Source organism: Panthera tigris, chromosome B1, assembly GCF_018350195.1.
Source record: "Panthera tigris isolate Pti1 chromosome B1, P.tigris_Pti1_mat1.1, whole genome shotgun sequence".
In the NCBI taxonomy this organism is placed as follows: domain Eukaryota; kingdom Metazoa; phylum Chordata; class Mammalia; order Carnivora; family Felidae; genus Panthera; species Panthera tigris.
In genome coordinates, this window is record NC_056663.1 from 68,685,048 (window position 1) to 68,705,936 (window position 20,889).

At 37.5% G+C, this 20,889-nt stretch overlaps 1 protein-coding gene across 5 annotated transcripts in view; it reads left to right on the plus strand.

Moving 5' to 3' along the window:
• The window catches only part of CB1H4orf45 (chromosome B1 C4orf45 homolog), a 98,847-nt gene that overhangs the window by 39,303 nt on the left and 38,655 nt on the right, over positions 1-20,889 (plus strand). For all 5 annotated transcript variants that reach the window (XR_006216709.1, XM_042983687.1, XM_042983688.1 and 2 more), the window contains exons 2-3: positions 108-340; positions 14,246-14,304. Coding sequence is in view for 4 of the 5 variants with exons in the window: in XM_042983687.1 (XP_042839621.1) it covers positions 108-340; positions 14,246-14,304 (292 nt within the window). In the remaining variant the exon portion in view is untranslated. The remainder of the gene's footprint in view (positions 1-107; positions 341-14,245; positions 14,305-20,889) is intronic.

Consider the following 20,889-nt stretch of genomic DNA (forward strand, 5'->3'; position numbering starts at 1 on the left):
GTAAGTATCATATAATCATTAGTATTATTATGTTCACCATTTAAAATGACAAATGCATTTTAGAATAAAGTATAGAGTTTTTAAAAAAGTCTTTCTGTCTTTTTAAGGCGCAGATTATATAAAGGATCATCTACCAAAAATTCATCAGCACACTTCCTATATAGGAGAAAAGCGCCCAGCATTAGAAAAGACTGGAGATCTCAGATATTTATGGAGGCCTGACTCAAACAGATGCTTACCGGCAAAATATAAATATGAGTATGTTGGTGAAATTGGTTGGGGAATACCAGAGTATGATTTTATCAACCAAACAAGGCTTTGGACTGGCTTTCACATCAAGGTATTGCTCTTAAATATGCTCTTCATAGCATGTTGTTTCTGATTTGAATCCTTTCTGAGGATCCTTCCATAGAAAATGTCATGTTCTTGATTTGTCATTGAGAAATAATGGGATTTGAGTTTTTCAGAAAAATAAATGTGTGAATAAATGGACTTGCTATCATTCTCTTTTAGTTCCTTTAATACATGAGAGGAAAGGCGTGAAGAAAAGGAAGCTGTGCATAATCCAAAAGCATTTGTGTTTGGCTTTGGAATGCATTCAGATTCACACTTCTGCCGCGACATTCACACGTACTTCTCCCATCCTAGCACTGCATTATGAGTGGGTGGTATTAAAAGAAGCCTGTGCTGGACATCATCCACAAGCCTAGAGAGTCCCAGATCTTTAAAAGGCACTGTGTTGATAATGACCTTGTATCAAATAAGCCAGGGTAATTAGCCAAAGGGTGCTTAGAAATCTTGTCTTATTTCCATTTGGTGTTGTGTATATAGGCACGAGCCCATACTCCTCTGAAACAAGAGAGAACCCAGGTGACTTTAGAAGAAAAATCTGAGAATTCAGACTTTTTCCCCAGGCAGGCCTTTGCATTATCTGAAGACTGAACATGTATCACTCGTGAAATAACTGGAATTTCTCAAATGCTTAAGGCAATATGGTACAGCATTACGTTGTACCAGCTAACAAAAGAAAAACCTTTTTCTGTCCCAACATACGGCAGTACAGGAAAGTGGTTGGGAGCTCAGTCTTTGAAGTCAGACGGACCCCGGATTCAAATCCTGACTCTGACTTAGGTTTAGCTCTGTGACCCTGAGCTAGCGAGTTCACCTTTGTGTCTCTGCTCCCTTCTCTTCCACATGGCAGTGGGTGGACTGCCCGCGTCGTAAGATCACCTGATCCTAATGTAGTTCTGCTGCCTACTAGCTGTGAGTGGCTTTGGGCAAGTTCCTTAACCTCTGTTCTTCTAGGTCTTCATTATGCATCTTAGTATTTACCTTACTGGGCTGTTGTAAACGTTAAGCAAGTTAATATTTTCAAAGTGCTGGGAACAGTGCCTTGCACGTATCAAGTACTCTATGTATTTAATAGTATTTTTGTTTTGTTGTGAGGATTACATAATGAGAACCCAAGAATACACCATGATGCCTGGCAAGTGGTTGACAGACAAACGTCAGCTGTCAGTACTGTGGTTGTTTTATTTAATGTTACTCAGTGTCATTTAAACAGAACAAATGCTCAGGTTCTTAAACTGTGTCCTATTCACTTAAGCAAGAAAGATGAAGACCAAACATTTGATTAAATATCAAAACTGGCCACCAGGGAGAAGAGCAAGCAAGGTAGCTTGTTGGAATGAAGTCCATAACTTTGGTTGCCTTTCTGCCTCTCTTTCAGTGACACCTTGCTCTCGTACACGGCCCTCAATCTGTCTGCCTGTCTTGAGTGTGTAGATAGCTTCCCTTCCTTCTTTATCTTTAAATTAAGAACACATTTGTCTATTCAAATGAAGCGTATTCATGTATTCCTTGGACTTTGAAGCAAGCTGTGAATCCAAAAGAGATGTCAGCCACGAGCTAGTCTTCCAGGAAGGTATTTATTCTGTTTCTTTCATTCATACTTCACACACAGCTTTAAATCACTGCTCTGTTTGGTTAGCACTGTCGTCTTAACCCCTGTGAGATTGAGGCTGAACCATACATTGACTTTCTCCAACTTGTGACACACTCAGAAGCTGGTCTTCTTTGGCATAAGCTGTAAGAGCTGCTGCTTATCATCGGTGCACTTTCTTGGCTCTGGCTTGTTGGCGGGAATTGTTTTCAAAGGCTTACCTGTCTTATAACAATCTTGAACATATATTAGAGGATTCCTCGGACACAGAACTTCATAATGAAAAAAAGATTCACTGAGGATGACTACAGTTGGCCCTTGAACAATGAAGGAGTTAGGAGTTCTGACCACCTCCCATACTGTTGAAAATCTGTGTATACTTTTTGATTCCCCAAAACTTAACTACTAACCGCCTCCTGTTGACCTGAAGCCTTAAGGATAATATAAAACAATTGATGATGATGATGACATTTGGAATATTTATTATGTACTATATTCTGAAACTAAAAAAAGAGTTATTAAGAAAATCATAAGGAAGGGAAAATACGTTTATAGAACTGTAATGTATTTATCCAAAAAAATTCCACATATAAGTGGACTTGTGCTCTTCAAACCCATGTTGTCCAAGGGTCAACTGTACATATTAGCAAATAACCATAACTTGTAATAATAATTAGCAAATAACCATAATTTATGTAATTTACCCAGCAGTTAAGGCCAAGACTTTGTCATCAAGGCTGCTAATGCTCCCCTCCACACCCAGGCATGGCTGCCTCTCGACATTCAAGACAGATGGCTATATTCGTTTTTGAGTCTAGCCTCAGACTTAGATTCCTCATCAACCCAATGCTTCAGGCAGCTACCTCTGGTCAATATGACTTGGTGTGAATTGACATGTCAGCTGATACAAACACATACACTCCATTCATAAAAATGAGCTCCTAATTACAAAGAGTATATGAGAGTCCCTGCCACTAACCCACCTTCCTCCTCACCAGGTGGTTGGTTAATTCCTTAGTTTGATGTAATTTAGGGCAACATCTCAAGGCACCTCCTGTTCTTTCTCTGGTTCCTTGTCTTCAGTGGACCCCTTCTACATCGCTCCACCATCCTTGTCCATAATAACCCCAATCAAGATGGCACTTTATTTCAGTCCATCTTCAGAGACTCCTCAGTGTCTCTCACTGCGATTGATCAGAATTTTGGTTTGAAACACAAACCTTCACCTAGTGGGTGTTTATAGCCTGAACAGCTGCTCTTCCTAATCCCCTGCTCCAGGTTTAGAGAAGACTGGCAGCTAAGGAAACTCAGGCACCTCCACTAGACTCTTGGCAAAATGCCTGGGGCAGCTGCTTCCTACCTGGCAATGGTCTCTCCTATTTGGGGCACTAGGAGGGTTCTATAGATCATCTGGATTTGGGTAGAAAGTTAATAACTTCCAGGCTGAGTGACACCTGAAAAATTTCTCCACATCACAGAGGTCAGTAAAAATCACAATATTGGGTTTCTCTTCTGGATCTTTTTTATGTTTAGGTATTTCCTCCTCACTTTTATATGCGATGCAATGTCATCATGATGCATGTGTATATAAACCAGCAAAGATCATTGCTTTCGCTATCATCTTAGATGGAAGAGCAGTACATTCTTCTTCTTTTTAAAAAAATGGATTTAGCCTCTGCCAAAATGTATGTGTCATTTCTGCAAGAATATATGAAGATCATTGATTGAAACAATTCTTTTGGTTTCAAACCCCGTGCTAAACTGAAGGGCATTTCTAACTCCTTCTTAGCTGGGCACGTCTCCTCTCTCCTGGTCTTTCTTTAACCCAAACCTCAATAGTATCAGCTGGCTTTCTGATGGCCATTTTCTGCTCCCACCCTGACCTCATAACCAAAGGATTTAAGTCATTTGGTTTTCTCACAGAAATAATGTTATACTGGGCTTGACGACTAACTCTTCAAGAGTGTGATCCCAAAGACAATATTAAACCAATTAATCATAACATATATTACAACCAATATATCATGGAGCATAACAACTTGAAAGTCTATAGGAAGTAATAAAGAGAACTAGAATAACCCATCAATATATTTATATGTGATATAGTATAATATAATAAAAAGTATAATCTTCAAGACTTTGAGACTTCTGCCTCATTTTTAACTGCCACAAATTCCAGTGTCATGAAATAGAAGTCTCCTCTGTGACAGTTTTAGGGATATTTGAACAGACTTTTGATGAGACATTGTGTTTCTTGCTGGCTGCGAATAGACCAATCCAAGATTGGTGGCTTCATTAGACATTTTCTCTTTGTGAATTTATTTAGAGAGAGTAAACGTGGGAAGAGCTGGAGTATTTGCTGTGTGAGGAGGCTTCTGTAATTACTTCCATTTTACAGTTGAAAACTGAGGTAATGACAGGTGAGTTTCCTTGTCCGTGGCTGCACAGCTAGGAATCGGTAGAGCTGGGATTTCAACCCAGGCTGTGAATTCAAGGACTTACTTAGCAGGAGTACGGTATTTCACCTGAGGTGAAATGACAGAAAATGGAGTCAGAACCTTCGACTTGAAGCCAGCATGTGAAGGGCACATCTGTGTTGTTGCTGTTCTGTAAGACAGGGTCTGGCTGGCGGCAATCCCAACTGCCTTCTCTTATAGAGTGTGAGTTCTTTCTTCATGGTTCTCTCAATTTTCTCCCAGCTTTCCATTCTGCTCCATATGCACCTCACAGACTTCATTTACAATATTAAAATGAATTATGAGTAGATATCACCCACATATTTGATATAATGAGAAATAGCTTGATATTTTTTCGTTTTTTTTTTAAATTTTGAATTTCTATTTAATAAGCACTTTGTAGTGCTTCAAAACATATCATCAAATACAATCTTCAGCATTGTGGGAAAAAAAAGAGAAGAGAATGAGGTCCTAGTGAACGTCCCCTTCCTTTCTTCTGCTAGCCCAACCCCATGCATTCTTCCGAAGTGTCCACCTTCATGCAACAGTATCCTAGAAAATATTCAAAATCACCTGGGAAAAAGTATTGTCGGTACGGAGGTGATCACTATGTAGACCACCAATCACATCTTGCAGGATGTCTGAGGGTTTTTCACATCAAACTTCTTATTTACCTCTGGGTTTATTTAGATAAATCCGAAACAGTCTCATTAGAATTCCTAGGATCTCACACTCCTAATCTCCAGATGTTATTATCAATACAGAAGATTTTTAAAAAGATAATAAAGCTCCCTTTATTAACCAAGTTATAAAGGGAAAACAGGAAATAGCTTTTCTAAAACTAGGCACCTCTTTGGATTGCTGCTCCAGATGGGCGTGTGTGTTTAGCTCTCACTTTATACTTCCTAGAGTTATTTGCATCCTAACAGTTTGTGGTTTAATATAAAAATAATTACATTAACACCTTTCATCCTTAGGTGCTGTATAAAGTCATGCATTTTCTGATACCACAGAAAGCCTTCTGTGAGGGAGCGCCACAAGCTGACCATCTGTGAGGGAGGAGGAACATTGACGAGGGAGGCCAAATAACCCTCCCTTTTCTTGAAAATAATATATTAACACCATTAACCTCCTTATACATAGATGTTATATTTTCCCCATTTTACAAAACTTGGCTTTATAGGATGCCTCAGATAAACTGAAGGAACTAGTTTCCTTATAAAATCTTACTTGTAGCTGAACTTCTGGAAAATAAATTTTGTGTTTAATGTTCCCTTTCTCTAACAGACCATGAAAACAATAAGGGAGGCATGTATCACTGCTTTGCATTCTGTATTGTGTTCAAAGCAGTTCCATGAGGAATAACATTTATGGGATGGAAAGCATCTGTGTTGGTAGCTAGGGACACTGCCACTCTATATCTTACTGGACACCCCAACCCTGCTGACCTGGTGCCCCAACCAGGCACAGGGCTTTCTCTCTCCTGTTGAGGTGACTTTATAGATACCACTGGTGAACTGGGAAATAAATACATCTTAATTTTCACATCTTTTGTTAAGATGTGGAAATGTGAAAAAAGAAAGAAAAAGAACTTTGTAATTTAGTGCCTAGGGGATGATCTTATTCCTTAATTAAAGAAGGCTTAAAATATCCCATGGTGGTTACTAACTTTGTAGGGCCTGACATAACATCTCTAGTATGTGTCTACTGGTAAACATATTTTTTTTTTTAAATCACACTACCTAAAGTTAGCAATTAAGCAAAGGCCATTGGTTTTCAACAAATATCATTTGATGATGATAGAGAAATACAAAGCTAAGAAAAGACTGTATAAATGAGAATGGGTTCTAGTAAACCTGTGGTTTAACTCGAAGGCCCGCCTCCTTTAACTATATCGTCAACGAATTGAGACTTGGGCGCCATCTAATCCCCCCCAGCACAAGTGGCTAAAATACCAGGACATCTGTTTTCTAAATCTGGCACTTATCCTGGCTTTTGAAGATCTTTAGGAGAAATTCTAGTCTAATCTAACTATTATCAATTTAGGATTATAGTTCCCCCTACCATTCAGGTACAACATTCCCAGAGTACCTCGGTGGTATTGACAAAAATGCATAGAATGCATAGCAAATAAGACTAGCAATCTGGAGTAATCTCTTCTTTTTCCGAGACTGAACCTAGGATATCAAGAAATCTTAGCTGAGCAAACTGACAACGATTCATTAACTATAAGGGATCCCTCTTATGTGGTCCCATCTCTGTCTTTGGGCACCAAGAAAATGGCACTGAAAGTAAGTGCTGTTAGGAATCCACGTGAGCCCCCTTAGTTGTGGGAGAACTCACAGGAAAGTTTTCTCTGTGTTGTTGAAGTTTTAGCGTGGCTCTTGTCAGCAACAGGACTGCACCATCCGGCCACAATTCCAAATGGCTTTAAGCAACTTGAGGTCTGAGATGGGTTTTACTGAACTTTGTACTGACAACAGCAACACCACTTTTACTGCTTAGGATGGTGATCACTTCCCCATCTGGAAGTGATGGGGGATGGGTGCTGAGATGGCCTCACTTCTGTAGTGTCTTTGTCGAGAGACTAAGTTGCAAAAGGGAAGAAATGAAGTTTTAAGTGTGCATTAGATTGAGAATTATTCTACTCCTGGCTTATTCAATAGTCATTTGTAAACTATTTGCCATCTTTGTTTTTTTTTGTGTGTGTGCCGAAACTGAGTTATACTGTTACTGTTCATACGGCCTGAGCTGCCAAGCCTGGTGCAATTCTGTGTTGTAAAGCTAATTGGACAATTAACTTGGGAGAAGCACACTTTTTAGCCTTTGAATTAACAACAATGCCAACACATTAGAAAACTCCAAGGGTGAGAACTGTTGCAAAACAGGCACTTGATTATATATCAGAAACCATGCACTAAGCACAAAGAGAGACTTGGGAAACTCTCATGTAGCTTTTCTGTAGTGCGAATAGGTGAACCTGCTCAGATTTCAGACCCTGGTAGGAATCATCAACCCACTCTGGATAAAGGGCTGATAGCAGAACGGCTACTCATCACAAATCCTAACAATTTCCAACAGAACAAGTTCTAGTTTTGTTTTAAAAGAAAATCTTTGAGTACCTTGAATATAGAATGAATAAGGAGAATGTTTATAGCCCTGGAGAAGTATGGGGGGGAAAAAACAGATATTTGTTTTCTGAGAATAAATGGGGCAACTAGCATTCATAATGCTTTTCAGGACAAATCTATGTTTGTGGCCTTAATGAAAAATGGAATGTAACTTACAAGCAAAAGTAGCCAGTTGAAGAACTTTTCATCTTCCACTTTTTCTCTCTTTGCATGCTATGCTGCCTATGTTTTATAATGTCTCGGTTTATCCATCTATAAAATGGGAATTGTATTAGTTTTCTTTTTTTAAAAAATTCTGTTTTTTAATAGTCTCAGGAGTAGAATGTAGTAATTCATCACTTACACATAACACTGAGTGCTCGTCCCAACAAGTGTCCTCAATGCCCATCACCCATTTAGCCCATCCCCCCCCCCACCCAAAACCCTCCCAGCAACCCTCAGTTCATCTCTAGATTTAAGAGTCTCTTATGGTTTGCCTCCCTCTCTGTTTTTATCTTATTTTTCCTTCCCTTCCCTTATGTTCATCTGTTGAGTTTCTTCAATTCCACCTATGAGTGAAATCATATGATCTTTATCTTTCTCTGACTTGTATTAGCTCTCTATTGGGCATAGATTTAGCAGCTTAAAACAGCACCCACTTATTTGTTCATAGTTCTGTAGGTCAGAAGTCCCAGAAGGCATGGCTGGGTTCTCTGCTTGGGTCTCAGGAGGCTGAAATCAAGGTATCTGCCATGGCTGTGATCTCATCTGAGGCTGGGGGTCTCTTCCAAGTTCATGTGGTTGTGGCAGATTTCAGTTCCTTGTGGCTGTAGGATTGAGGTCCCACTTCTTTGCTGGCTATTAGCCACGGGCTGTTCTCAGCATCTAGAAGCTGCCCACATTCCTTATCATGTGGCCCCCTCCATCTTTAAAACCACCACAGAGAATCTCCCTCATATCAAATTCCTCTCATGTTTCAAATCCCCTTTTCCAGGAGGAGCCCAGACCCTTTTAAGGGCTGACCTGATTAAGTGAGGTCCACTGAGGATAATCTCCCTTTCTTCAAGTCAACTGATTTAGGGTCTTAATTACAGCTGTGAGATCCCTTCACAGCAGTAGTTATATTAGTATTTGGTGGAATATCTGAGAGAAGGTGTATACACCAAGGGATGAGAATAGTGGGGGGTCATCTTAGAATTCTGCCTAACACAGGGATTGATGATGATGATGATGATAATCGTAATACCTTAGAGTATTGTTAAATGGATTCAATATGTGTGTACAGCTCTTCTCATAATATCTAGGATAATGTTTCAATAAAGGGGATCCAGTATCACTAATGTTTATATATACTATATTTTCTTGCCTACACGGATTTTTGAATTATATTATTATAAGCACATTAAAACCATGATGGAATATCTTGCTCGTTATTTGGGTACTCCACAGAAAACAGAGATGCTGGGGCCATAGTCAATAAACTCACAAAACCCAAAGCTTAATCTATTTGCTGGAAGTTGATGTTTTAATTCAAATTATTTAAAAACATTGCAGTTAAAAAAAAGAGATACTAGGATATAATTTATGTTGGAACTCAAGCCCACGTATAATGTAGCATAAAATGAATTACAGGTCTCTGTATTGTTCATTTTTTGCATTTTAATAAAAAAAAATGCATCACAGAATCCATGCCTTAAACACTGACATTTTCCAGAAGGAATTGTTTTGTTTCTACTCATGCTCTGAATATAAAATGAATACTTCAAATGCTCCATTCATACAAAGGCCTTTATGCCCCCTTTCTCCCTTCAATAGTTTCTGTCTAGAATAGGCAACATTATGCAATTTGGTGATCCAGCTATAACAATAAGAATGCTTCTCACTGGCTGTGGGAAGAAAGATACCTAAGGGGTTAACAGTAATATTTTGCAAATTGAGGCAAGTGAAGAAAAAATACATTAGCATAAGAAAGGGTAGCCTTAGGGAATTTTCCACTCAAATGTTTGGTACTAAGAGCTCTATGTTACCAAGGAGGAAGATAGAGAAGAGAAACCCTAGTGTCTATGCATTCTTGAAATGCATTGCCATTGTATTCATTATACTGGTAAGAAAGACCTCATAGTTACAGAGATGGAAAATAGTTCTTTATAGTAATAAATAAGTAAGTAAGTAAATAAATAAATGAATGAATGAATGAATGAATAAATAAATAAATAAATAAAATTGGATATATTAAGAAAAGCATGTTGACTCAAGTATAGCAAAAAAAACAAGAGGATTCCTCAGTGATTAGTCCCAAAAAGATTTCTTAAGTATGTCAGGACTAGACTAGAGGTGGTTTGAGATTAAAAGTGAACGTATTAAGCAGTGATTCCAATTGTTAACTAGAATGGGCCCCAAATGTCTGCAATTAACTAACTCAAATTTAAGTTTTTAATTCATTTCAGAAATTGTATCTAATTCACAGTACCTGAATGTAGTTAGCAGGTATTTCCCTTTTATTAATGTCTTATTTAATACAGCTTATTTAAAGATTGCTTGATAGGTAATACCGACTTTTGAGTTATGATTATTTTTGCTGGATAAAAAACATTCAAATTAACTAATTTCCTTAAGATAGAGACTATACTGGGGTGCCTGGGTGGCTCAGTTGGTCAAGTGTCTGACTCTTGATTTCAGCTCAGGTCATGATCTCACAGTTTGTGAGATCGAGCCCCGAGACAGTCTTTCAGCTGACAGTGTGGAGCCTGCTTGAGATTCTCTCTCCCTCTCTCTCTACATCTCCCCCACTCATTCTCATTTTTAAATAAACATTAAAAAAAAAAAAGACTTCAGCAAATGGTGCTGGGAAAACTGGACAGTGACATGCAGAAAAATGAACCTGGACCACTTTCTTACACCATACACAAAAATAAACTCAAAATGGATGAAAGACCTCAATGTAATACAGGAAGCCATCAAAATCCTTGAGGAGAAAGCAGGCAAAAACCTCTTTGACCTCGGCCACAGCAACTTTTTACTCAACATGTCTCTGGAGGCAAGGGAAACAAAAGCAAAAATGAACTATAGGGACCTCATCAAAATAAAAATCTTCTGCACAGCAAAGGAAACAATCAGCAAAACTAAAAGGCAACTGACAGAATGGGAGAAGATATTTGCAAATGACATATCAGATAAAGGGTTCGTAACCAAAATCTATAGGGGATTTACTAAACTCAAGACCCAAAAAAACAAATAAGCCAGTGAAGAAATGGGCAAAAGACACGAATAGACACTTCTCCAAAGAAGACATCCAGATGGCTAACAGACACATGAAAAAATGCTCAACATCACTCATCATCAGGGAAATACAAATCAAAACCACAATGAGAAACCACCTCACACCTGTCAGAATGGCTAACAGTAACAACTCAGGCAACAACAGATGTTGGTGAGGATGTAGAGAAAGGATCTCTCTTGCATTGTTGGTGGGAATGCAAGCTGGTGCAGCCACTCTGAAAAACAGTATGGAGGTTCCTTAAAGAACAAAAATAGAACTACCCTACGACCCAGCAATTGCACTACTAGGCATTTATCCACAAGATACAGGTGTGCTGTTTCAAAGGGACACATGCACCCCCATGTTTATAGCAGCACTATCAACAATAGCCAAAGTATGGAAAGAGCCCAAATGTCCGTCGATGGATGAATGGATAAAGAAGATGTGGTATATACATACAATGGAGTATTACTCAGCAATCAAAAAGAATGAAATCTTGCCATTTGCAACTACGTGGATGGAACTGGAGGGTATTATGCTAAGCGAAATTAGTCAGTCAGAGAAAGACAAAAATCCTATAACTTCACTCATATGAGGACTTTAAGAGACAAAACAGATGAACATAAGGGAAGGGAAACAAAAATAATATAAAAACAGGGAAGGGGACAAAACAGAAGAGACTCATAAATATGGAGAACAAACAGAGGGTTGCTGGAGGGGTTGTGGGAGGGGGGATGGGCTAAATGGGTAAGGGGCACTAAGGAATCTACTCCTGATATCATTGTTGCACTACATGCTAACTAATTTGGATGTAAATTTTAAAAAATAAAAAGTAAAATTAGAAAAAAATAATAATAGCTAAAGTATGGAAAAAGCCCAAATATCCATCGATGGATGAATGGATAAAGAAGATGTGGTATATATCTATATATATCTATATATAGATATATATAGATATATATAGATATATATAGAGATATATATAGATATATGGTGTACAAACACACACACACACACACACACACACACACACACACACACACACACTGGAGTATTACTCGGCAATCAAAAAGAATGAAATCTTGCCATTTGCAACTAAATGGATGGAACTGGAGGGTATTATGCTAAGTGCAATTAGTCAGTCAGAGAAAGACAAATATATAACTTCACTCAGATGAGACTTTAAGAGACAAACAGATGAACATAGGGAAGGGAAACAAAACTAATATAAAAACAGGGAGGGGGACAAAACATAAGAGAGTCTTAAATATGGAGAACAAACAGAGGGTTACTGGAGGGGTTGTGGGAGGGGGGATGGGCTAAATGGGTAAGGGGCATTAAGGAATCTACTCCTGAAATCACGGTTGCACCATGTGCTAACTAACTTGGATGTAAGTTATAAAAAATAAATTATAGAAAAAAAAGAAACCTCAAGAGATGTGTTCAACAGAAGTAAAAAAAACAGAGAGAGATACTGTACTAATCAGTTGTTACCTGTTTCTATGGAGATGCTGAATTAGTTTTTGAATCAGTCTTTCATGAATTCACCTGTAAAACAAATTAAAAAAAACCATTTTTTTGATTCTGCATTTCACTAGATTTAACACCACATGCAGCATGACTGTCCAAATAAATTGTGATGGATTTCATTAATAAATTAAGATGAGAAGCATCAGTTTATTTTAGGTGAATATTTTATGACATTATATGTACACTAATAGCTATAAGAGAAAAGGGTGGCAAAAGAATCTGTTGCTTCTCTCTTTCTTCCTTTCTTTCTCCCTCCCTTTCTTCCTTCCTTTCTTTTAATTTTGAGTAAGCTCCACACCCAATGTGGGGCTCAAACTTAAAACCCTGAGATCAAGAGTCACATGCTCTACCAACTGAGCCAGCCAGGTGCCCCTATTGCCTGTTTCTAATAAAAGTCTGTCTAGATTAAGATGATGCAATTTTTGATTACTAAAAATGAGAACAAAGATCAAAGAAGATTGTCCAATTCCTGGAAATTTTGTCAAAATGCTGATAATAAAGTTATTTATAAGTTAATTGATAAGGTCAATTTTTAGGGCATCACATGTCAGGAATCAACTGAGAAACAAAGTTATACCATGATCTTACCACTGTATACAGATTGCCACTTTTCATATTTTCTATGGAGTAATGGGATGACCTTGCATTTAAATCTTGTTTTTCTTGGGGCACCTGGCTGGCTCAGTTGGTTAAGTCCCGACTTTGGCTCAGGTTCGTGAGTTCGAGCCCTGTGTCTGGCTCTGTGCTGACAGCTCAGAGCCTGGAGCCTGCTTCAGATTCTGTGTCTCCCTCTCTCTCTGCCCCTCCCCACCTTGTACTCTGTCTTTCTTTCTCAAAAATAAACAAATATTTTTAAAAATCTTTAAACCTTGTTTTTCTTGTCCCTTCCTTTGTTTATATATTTTATACATGAATATTAAAGAGCTAGAAGGGACCAACATTTCATCTTCATCCCTGAGAAGATGACTTAAATAAATAGATCTGCTTTGTCAACACAAATAACTCTGAAGGACTTGATCAGGAATGTCCTAAAGTAAGCTTGAAGGAAAAAAAAGAAAAGGGGAAGAAAAGAAAAAGGACTAAGTAATTCCTCTGATGTTGGAATTATAATTTTGCTACTTTTTGAGATGTTATGAATGTAGCCTCCCATATCAACGTAAGTGAAAAATGCATTCAAAAACTGAAGTGAAATACTTTTTATAATCCATATCATGGTTTCCCAACCCTAGTATGGAAAACTCAGCAATGATTATAAACCAAAACGCTTTTCAATAAAAATTTGCCACCTCTGTTCCCCATGCTTATTCATAAGATGTGCCATCCATTGGTTAGTTACTGGGGTAAAGTAGCCCATATAGAGAGGTCATTTATTCAGTGATAACAGATCATTTCAATGTTCATGAGAGAGTGTGGGGATTATTGGATTATTTTTTTATGTGGGAACTGGTTCTAAGATACAAGTATTTTATCAACATTCTAACTTACGCTTTCTGAAAGGAGTTTTCAGATCTGCACTTTACCACAGGCTGTATATAACCCAGCTCTTTCCTACATTATTGCCAACACACTTGCTAATTCTGTGAAGATAAGGTGAAGTGAAAAGAGCTAGACTGTTTGAGTCTGAAAAGTGGTTTAAAATACCTGCTTATTTAGAGAGAGAATCATAAAAACAGAAAGGAGCTTAGAGACTATGGACTATACTCTTCCTGCTGCTAATATCTGTCGTTTTACAGATGGGGAAAGTAAGCACACAGGATCATATTTATTTTACTTCTTGTACTTTTTTTACTCCATTCAAGAATCAAAGGCTATGTTCTTTTAATTGTATTTACCATTGATATTTAACTTCCCAGACTGACTCCCTTTTTGACTAGGAGTATAAACTGTTAGACATGTTGGTATCAATTTGCCCTGGAATTAGGTTACATTAGTTTTCTTTCTTTTGCAGCATGGAGAACAAAGTCAAGCCACTATTGATAAAATAGGACACAGATACCAAAATCCATGGTAAGCACATGCTACTACATTTTAAATTAATTAATTAGCCAATTAATTGATGTGTTTCCTTCCTAAACTAGTAACAGGGTTAATTTTTCTTTAAGTATATTAATGCTTTATTTCTTTTCATTTCAGGTACATTTCTTTGTAAAGCTATGAATTTTTATTCCTAATAAAAACACAATTTTCATGGTCTATTAAGTTTAATTAAGGGCAGGAAAGAGGGGCAGAACAGGCACAGAGTAAGCAACTATTAGAATATAGTGGAGAAAAAGAGAACCAGCCTGCAGCTATTAAGAGTAGCAAGTGGATGATAAGGTAGATTTAACTATATAAATAATGCTTTCTGTGAAATAGCAACAATATGATCTTTTTTGGTTTAAAAAAAAAACCCTCATTTCATGCTGTTGGCCTAGAAACCATCATCATGGGTAACCTTGGTTAATAAATGTAATTCTACTGAAGTCACACATCCACTTGAATTCATGCTATCATAAGGCAACCTAAATTAAACATGTCCACCTCAAGGTATGTTAAATTACAGGAAAAGAGCAAAACGTAGGTTTGTCACATATAATTCAGCTTCCTAAGAGGGAAGGGATCAATCAGCATTGCTTTTATAAGACTGCAGATTCAACATGTCTTTGTTATCCTTAGATTTTTGGAGGTGAGAGTTTCTGGAGCCTGTTTCACTCATTTTTACTTGTTGAAGGATATAGCTATTATCATGTGCAAAATTAATGAGTTCCAGTCTCTTTTTGCTCTACCACAACAACATAAATTACCGAAAAGAGAAAAGCCCTCAAACCCCATGTCAAAAACCTACTAGTCACTACAACACAATCCAAGACAACAAAAGATCTCATTGGGCAATTCCTGTAATTTACAAAGCAAAACCTATGTTTAAATCCATAGAGAAATAGTTACAATTTATTTCTTGCAAAGCACACGTTCTCATTAAAATATCCACCTCCCTTGTTCAGATAACATTGCAGGCATCTATCTACAAATGCTCTATCAACTATTTCTAAGCCAAAAACCTCATTAGAGTCCACTGAAAATCAAAGAAACTTCAACAAACTTTGGGGATAGAAGTATGAAAATTTGCTGTATTTATTTAAACATAGAAAACTTGTTAGAAAGTATCTGAGAGGGACACCTGGGTGGCTTAGTTGGTTGAGCATTAGACTCTTGATTTTGGCTCAGGTCATGGGATCGAAACCCACGCTGGGCTCCATGCTCAGCATGGATTTAGCTTAAGATTCTCTCTCTCCCTCTCTCTCTCTACCCCTCTTCTTTACTTGTGCACTCTCTCTCTCTCTCTCTAAAATAATAAAAAAAAGAAAAGAAAAGAAATAAAATATCTGAGAAATATTGAAGCTTTGACTACTTTCCTTGGATGAAAGAATGTTGGCTATATTCATTTTTAGGGAATATGATACGGATTATGCCAGGTCATGACATGCAAACATTTATAAAAAAAGACTATACTTAAGGAATTGTGGATTCAATTAGGAAATTGGAGATTTTATATATATATATATATATATATGTATATATATATATATGTATATATATATATGTGTGTATATATATATATATATATATATTTGTATAAATTACAAAACCAATCTGCATATGTTAAATACTGACTGTGTAATGAAGACAATTATAATTACAAAATGATAACTAGAAAAGTTTAAAAGTTTTTAAAGTTTATTTTTATTTGACAGAGAAAAAGACAGAGCAGGGAGGGGCAGAGAGAGAGGGAAAGAGAGAATCCCAAGTAGGCTCCATGCTGTCAGCACAGAGCCCTATGGGGGGCTCAGTCCCACAAACCATGAGAACATGACCTGAGCCAAAATCAAAAGTCAGATGTTCAACCAACTGAGCCACCCAGGCACCCCTCTCATGCTTCTTAGTAACTTTTAAACATTACAAATATAATTCATGTTTGTGGCAACAAATCAATCAATATAGAGGTTTATTAAGAAAAAGTTAATAACCTGCTCTATTCCATCCAGCTCATGATAAAATATTTCATTACAAAGGATATTTATGGGATATGAAGACTTGATTTTTCTAGGGACACTACTGGGCCTGAGGGTCAGAGAGGTGTTCACCAAGTAGTGTAATTATTAAGGTGACTTCGGAAAGATGAGCATAAGATCATTCCTGGCAGAGTGAACAGCATGAGCAAATCTCCAAGGTGGGAAAGACTATATCAGATTAGAACCAGGGGGGCTAGACTATGGGGATCAGTGGGAGGGAAGCAAGATGAGTGTCAGATTTCATAGAACCTCGTAGCTAGGTTAGGGAATTTGGATTGTAACTTAAGAACAAAGAGAATTCATTGGCTGATTTAAAGTAGAAAGCAACATGATCTAATTTTTAAGATTACTCTGGAATGTTGGACGGCTATGTAGAGAAAGAATTGAAACTTGTAGGAAGATCAGCAAGACTATTTCATAGGCCCATCTTGAGTTTTCAGTATAACTTGCAAACAAACCAAAATAAATTGTGATTATGGAGGCTATGGGGGAGGAGGAAGGATTTGAGTTTTCAAGGAAATGCAGGCTTTAAATAAATGGAAAAAAAAAAAAGAAGAGGACACGGTATTTGCAGTCATCATGGGGAATAAGAATGTATTCAGCATTCTGATGAAGCAGATTTTAACATCATCTTAATTTTACAAGTGAAGAAATTGAATTTCAGAGGTTAAGTTCCATGACCAAGGGTCACAGTGCTAAATATTTCAGCCAAATTGACTGATCCCATTGATCTGGGTTGGGATCTGGGTGTGGATATTTTAAAAGGTCTCTGAGTGATTGCAATGTGCAGCCTGGGCTGAGAACCGCTAGTGAAGACTGGAGAAAAAAGGGGACTGAGCCTTGGGGGGTGCCCACATTGGGGACAAGATGAATGAGAGCTACAGTAAGAGAAAGGAGCCCTGGAGGAAGGGCCCTTGAGACAATAGAAGGCTTGGAGAATTTCAAACAGAGGTGTTTAATACAAGGAAATGGAAATCCAGGAAAACAATAACAGACAAATGGTTGGAAGTTATCAGTGGTCTCAAAAAGCGCACTGAAGGAAGGGTAGGATGATTTGAGTCAACACAACCAGCACTAAAGAATTTTTGTCCAAAAGAAAAAAAAAGAAGAAGAATTTTTGTTCGCTGACATAATGGAGGCAAGTTTACTCTGTTTTTGAGACCAGAAGTCCAGTAAAGGACAATTAAAGGATTTCCTCCATTCTGAGGCATACTTTTTAAACTTTGGCTTTCTTGAAATCAGGATGTGTTTTATAATAGCTGTTTACAAATGTTGTATACAGATGTGGTGCCTCTTTTTTTTCCCTCCCACGTAAAGCTGTTATTAAATCAACGGTGTGTTATATAATTTATTGTATCCTAAAGGCCAATAAAGATATACTTTGACAAACATGAAATGAAAACCTGCCCTGTGCCAGGTGGTCAGAATTAAAGAATTAATAAGCGGGGTCCTTCCTTTCCAAAAGCTCACACACACACACACACACACACACACACAGAGATGTAAACAGAAGATTTTAAAACAATGTACGTTGATGGAGAACAATTGCAGTAACTGTGTGTGGGCTACTTCTATTTTCCCTTCTAAATTAAAGAAAACATTCTCTTGTTTCAAATATCTTAAGTTTCTCTAGATATAGGACCCTATGGTTAACTCATTTTCATACGGTCTCTTCTATTTGCACTTGGGTGTTTTCCATTATATACATATGGTATTTCTAATTTCAACAAGAAGCATAAAAAGCACAGATAGGAAATGAAAGAATAGCTTACAGTCAGATTAAAAGAGGTCATAGGAGAATGCCCCGTAAACAGTGAACCAGTAGGGCTTTTCATTTTAAGAAGTTGCGTGAGTTCTGCGGAAGCTGCACGCCTTTACTGAAGATCGTGGGGCATGGAAATATTTTGTTTTCTTCTTCTTTTCCTTATGTTTCACACAGTGCTTGGCATGTATGGGCACTTCATTCATATTTGCTGAATCAGATATAAAAGACAAATCCTAGTTCTTATACTCCTAATAGATCAGGATCTGGTATAGATCAGGCCAGAGAAGCTGGAGGAATTCAAGCAATGAGAACTTCCTGAGAGAGATGAAATTTAAGCTGGGTTTAGAAGGAAGATTTTAGGAAAATCTCTGGCTGCCTCCTTGGGTGGATTTTTTTACTCATGCAAGTGAAAGACTTGCTGAGGTGATTATATCAACAGAATTATTCACAGGTAAATATCATTCCAGGAAGGAGCTGCTGACCTGTCTCTGACCTAACGTCATGACAAAGTTGCCTCTTTGCCAACCACAGCCCATGATATTAGCCACTTATTTGCTAATTTGTAGATTTATCTTAGGGATGGTGTCTTAATGAACACTTCAAGTTCCTGTGGACAGTAGATGGGGGTGGAGGGCAGTTGTCAAGAAGGCTGTAAATTCCAAGGTAAAGACAAGCACACATGATGTTAGCCAGGAAAAGAAGGGCAGCAAAAGTTTTAAAGGATCAGAAATAACGACAGCCTTCTCTATCTTTTCATTTACTTGGGAGTCACAGAGACACGGCTCTTTCCAGAGTGCTGTTTCTCCCGATCTGCTTTCTTATTGTCTGCCTTCTCGTAATGACAGGATTTGCTAGTCAGCACCATCCTCAAGACGTACACAGCATGGCATCGTTGAAAGAGTGCTGAGCTGAAAATCAAGAAAGCTGGTTTTGCTAGGAATTTATCCTTCCCAAGGAAATAATAAAGGAGATCACAAAGGTTTTGCTAAAAGGAAGTCCAACAGTGTTTGCAGTAATACAAAGTCACAAACAACCTAACATCTCCCAAATAGGAGACTGTGAAGAGTTAGAAAGCAGTATCACAGTGATTAAAGCCTGGGCTCTGCAGACAGATTTCCTGAGTTCAAGTCTTAGCTTTAACACCTATTAGCTCAGACACCTTGGAAAAATTATTTAAATTATGTATGCCTCAATTTCCTAATTTACGTAATGATGGTAGCAGAATCTACTCCATTGGGTTGTTACATAGATGTATTGTTATATACATAGCACTTAAAATAACACTTGTGGGGGCACCCGGCTGGCTCAGTTGGTAGAGCATGAGACTCTTGATCTCAGGGTTGTGAGTTTGAGCTCCACATTGTGTGTAGAGATTACTTAAAAATAAAATCTGAAAAAATATAAAATACTTGGTACATGCTAAGTACTCAGTAAATAGTGTGACCATGTAACTTATCACCCAGTACAGGATACTTTTGAGAGTGAAACAGAAAACTAATCAAGTGGGTCACCTGAACAACAAACTAAACTGAACAAATCAGGCTACTCTATTAATAAATGTTTCTATTAGTTAAATAAATGAGGTACATTGAAATAATATAGCAAATGCATTTATTAGAATTCATATTATACATATTGTTAGCTAAAAACAAACAGTATAGAGATTTAGTATGGGATATAAATTCCATACTATATCTCTAAGTTAATCTCCCAAAAGTAGAACAGAAAGTCCAAGAGATGGAAACGAAAAATGGAAAAATATGAAAATAAAAAATCAATTAAAATTAAATTAGTCTAATAACTTACCAATAAGAGATCTAGAAAGAGACCAGAAAAAAAACCAGAAGGAAATCAATAATACAAGAAAATTTCTCAGAAGGGAATAATATGAATTTCCAAATTGAAAGTTTTCATCAAAGCAAAAAAAAAAAAAAAAAAAATCCAAAACAAAACAAAATATAACAAGTCATGTCACTGACAAACTTGGTTATCACAGGGATGAAGAGACCATTTGAAAGCTTTGGAGAGGACAAATGGGATATATACAAATGATCAGGAATCAATAAGTTATCAGACTTCTTGACAGCAATACCAAACTCTAAAAGACAATGGGACAATGCCTTCCACATCTGACACAAAGTGACTTCCAAACTAGAATTCTATACCCAACCAAACAATCAAGAGGGAGGGTAGAAAAAATACATTCTCGGGGCACCGGGGTGGCTCAGTCAGTTAAGCTTCTGACTCCTGATTTCGGCTCAGGTCATGATCTCCTGGTTCTGGGTTCCAGCCCCCTGTTGGGCTCTGTGATGACAGGGTGGAGCCTGCTTGGGATTCTCTGTCTCCCTCTCTCTCTTTGCCCCTTCCCTGCTCTTGCACTCTCTCAAAATAAATAAATGAAACATAAAATAAATAAATAAATAAATAAATAAATAAATAAATAAATACATAAATAAATAAACATTTTCAGACAAGTATGTACAAAAAATAAATACACCTCAAAGCATTTTGTCCTAGGAAGCAACTGGAAAATATTATAGCAAGACAATGGGGGTATAAATCAAGAAAAGACAAAAGAAGACAACGCAAGAAATAAAAGACTCAATGCAAGAAACAAATTTCCTTTGACAGGCAAAGAGAATTCTCAAGGTGGTGTTAAAGGAACATACCAGGAATATGGTTATACAGGGCCCAGGGATCTATGAAATCAGATAGGAACACGACAAATGGAGGCTTCAGAGAGAGCGTTTATTGTATGCAAATATTAGGTTAACTTCC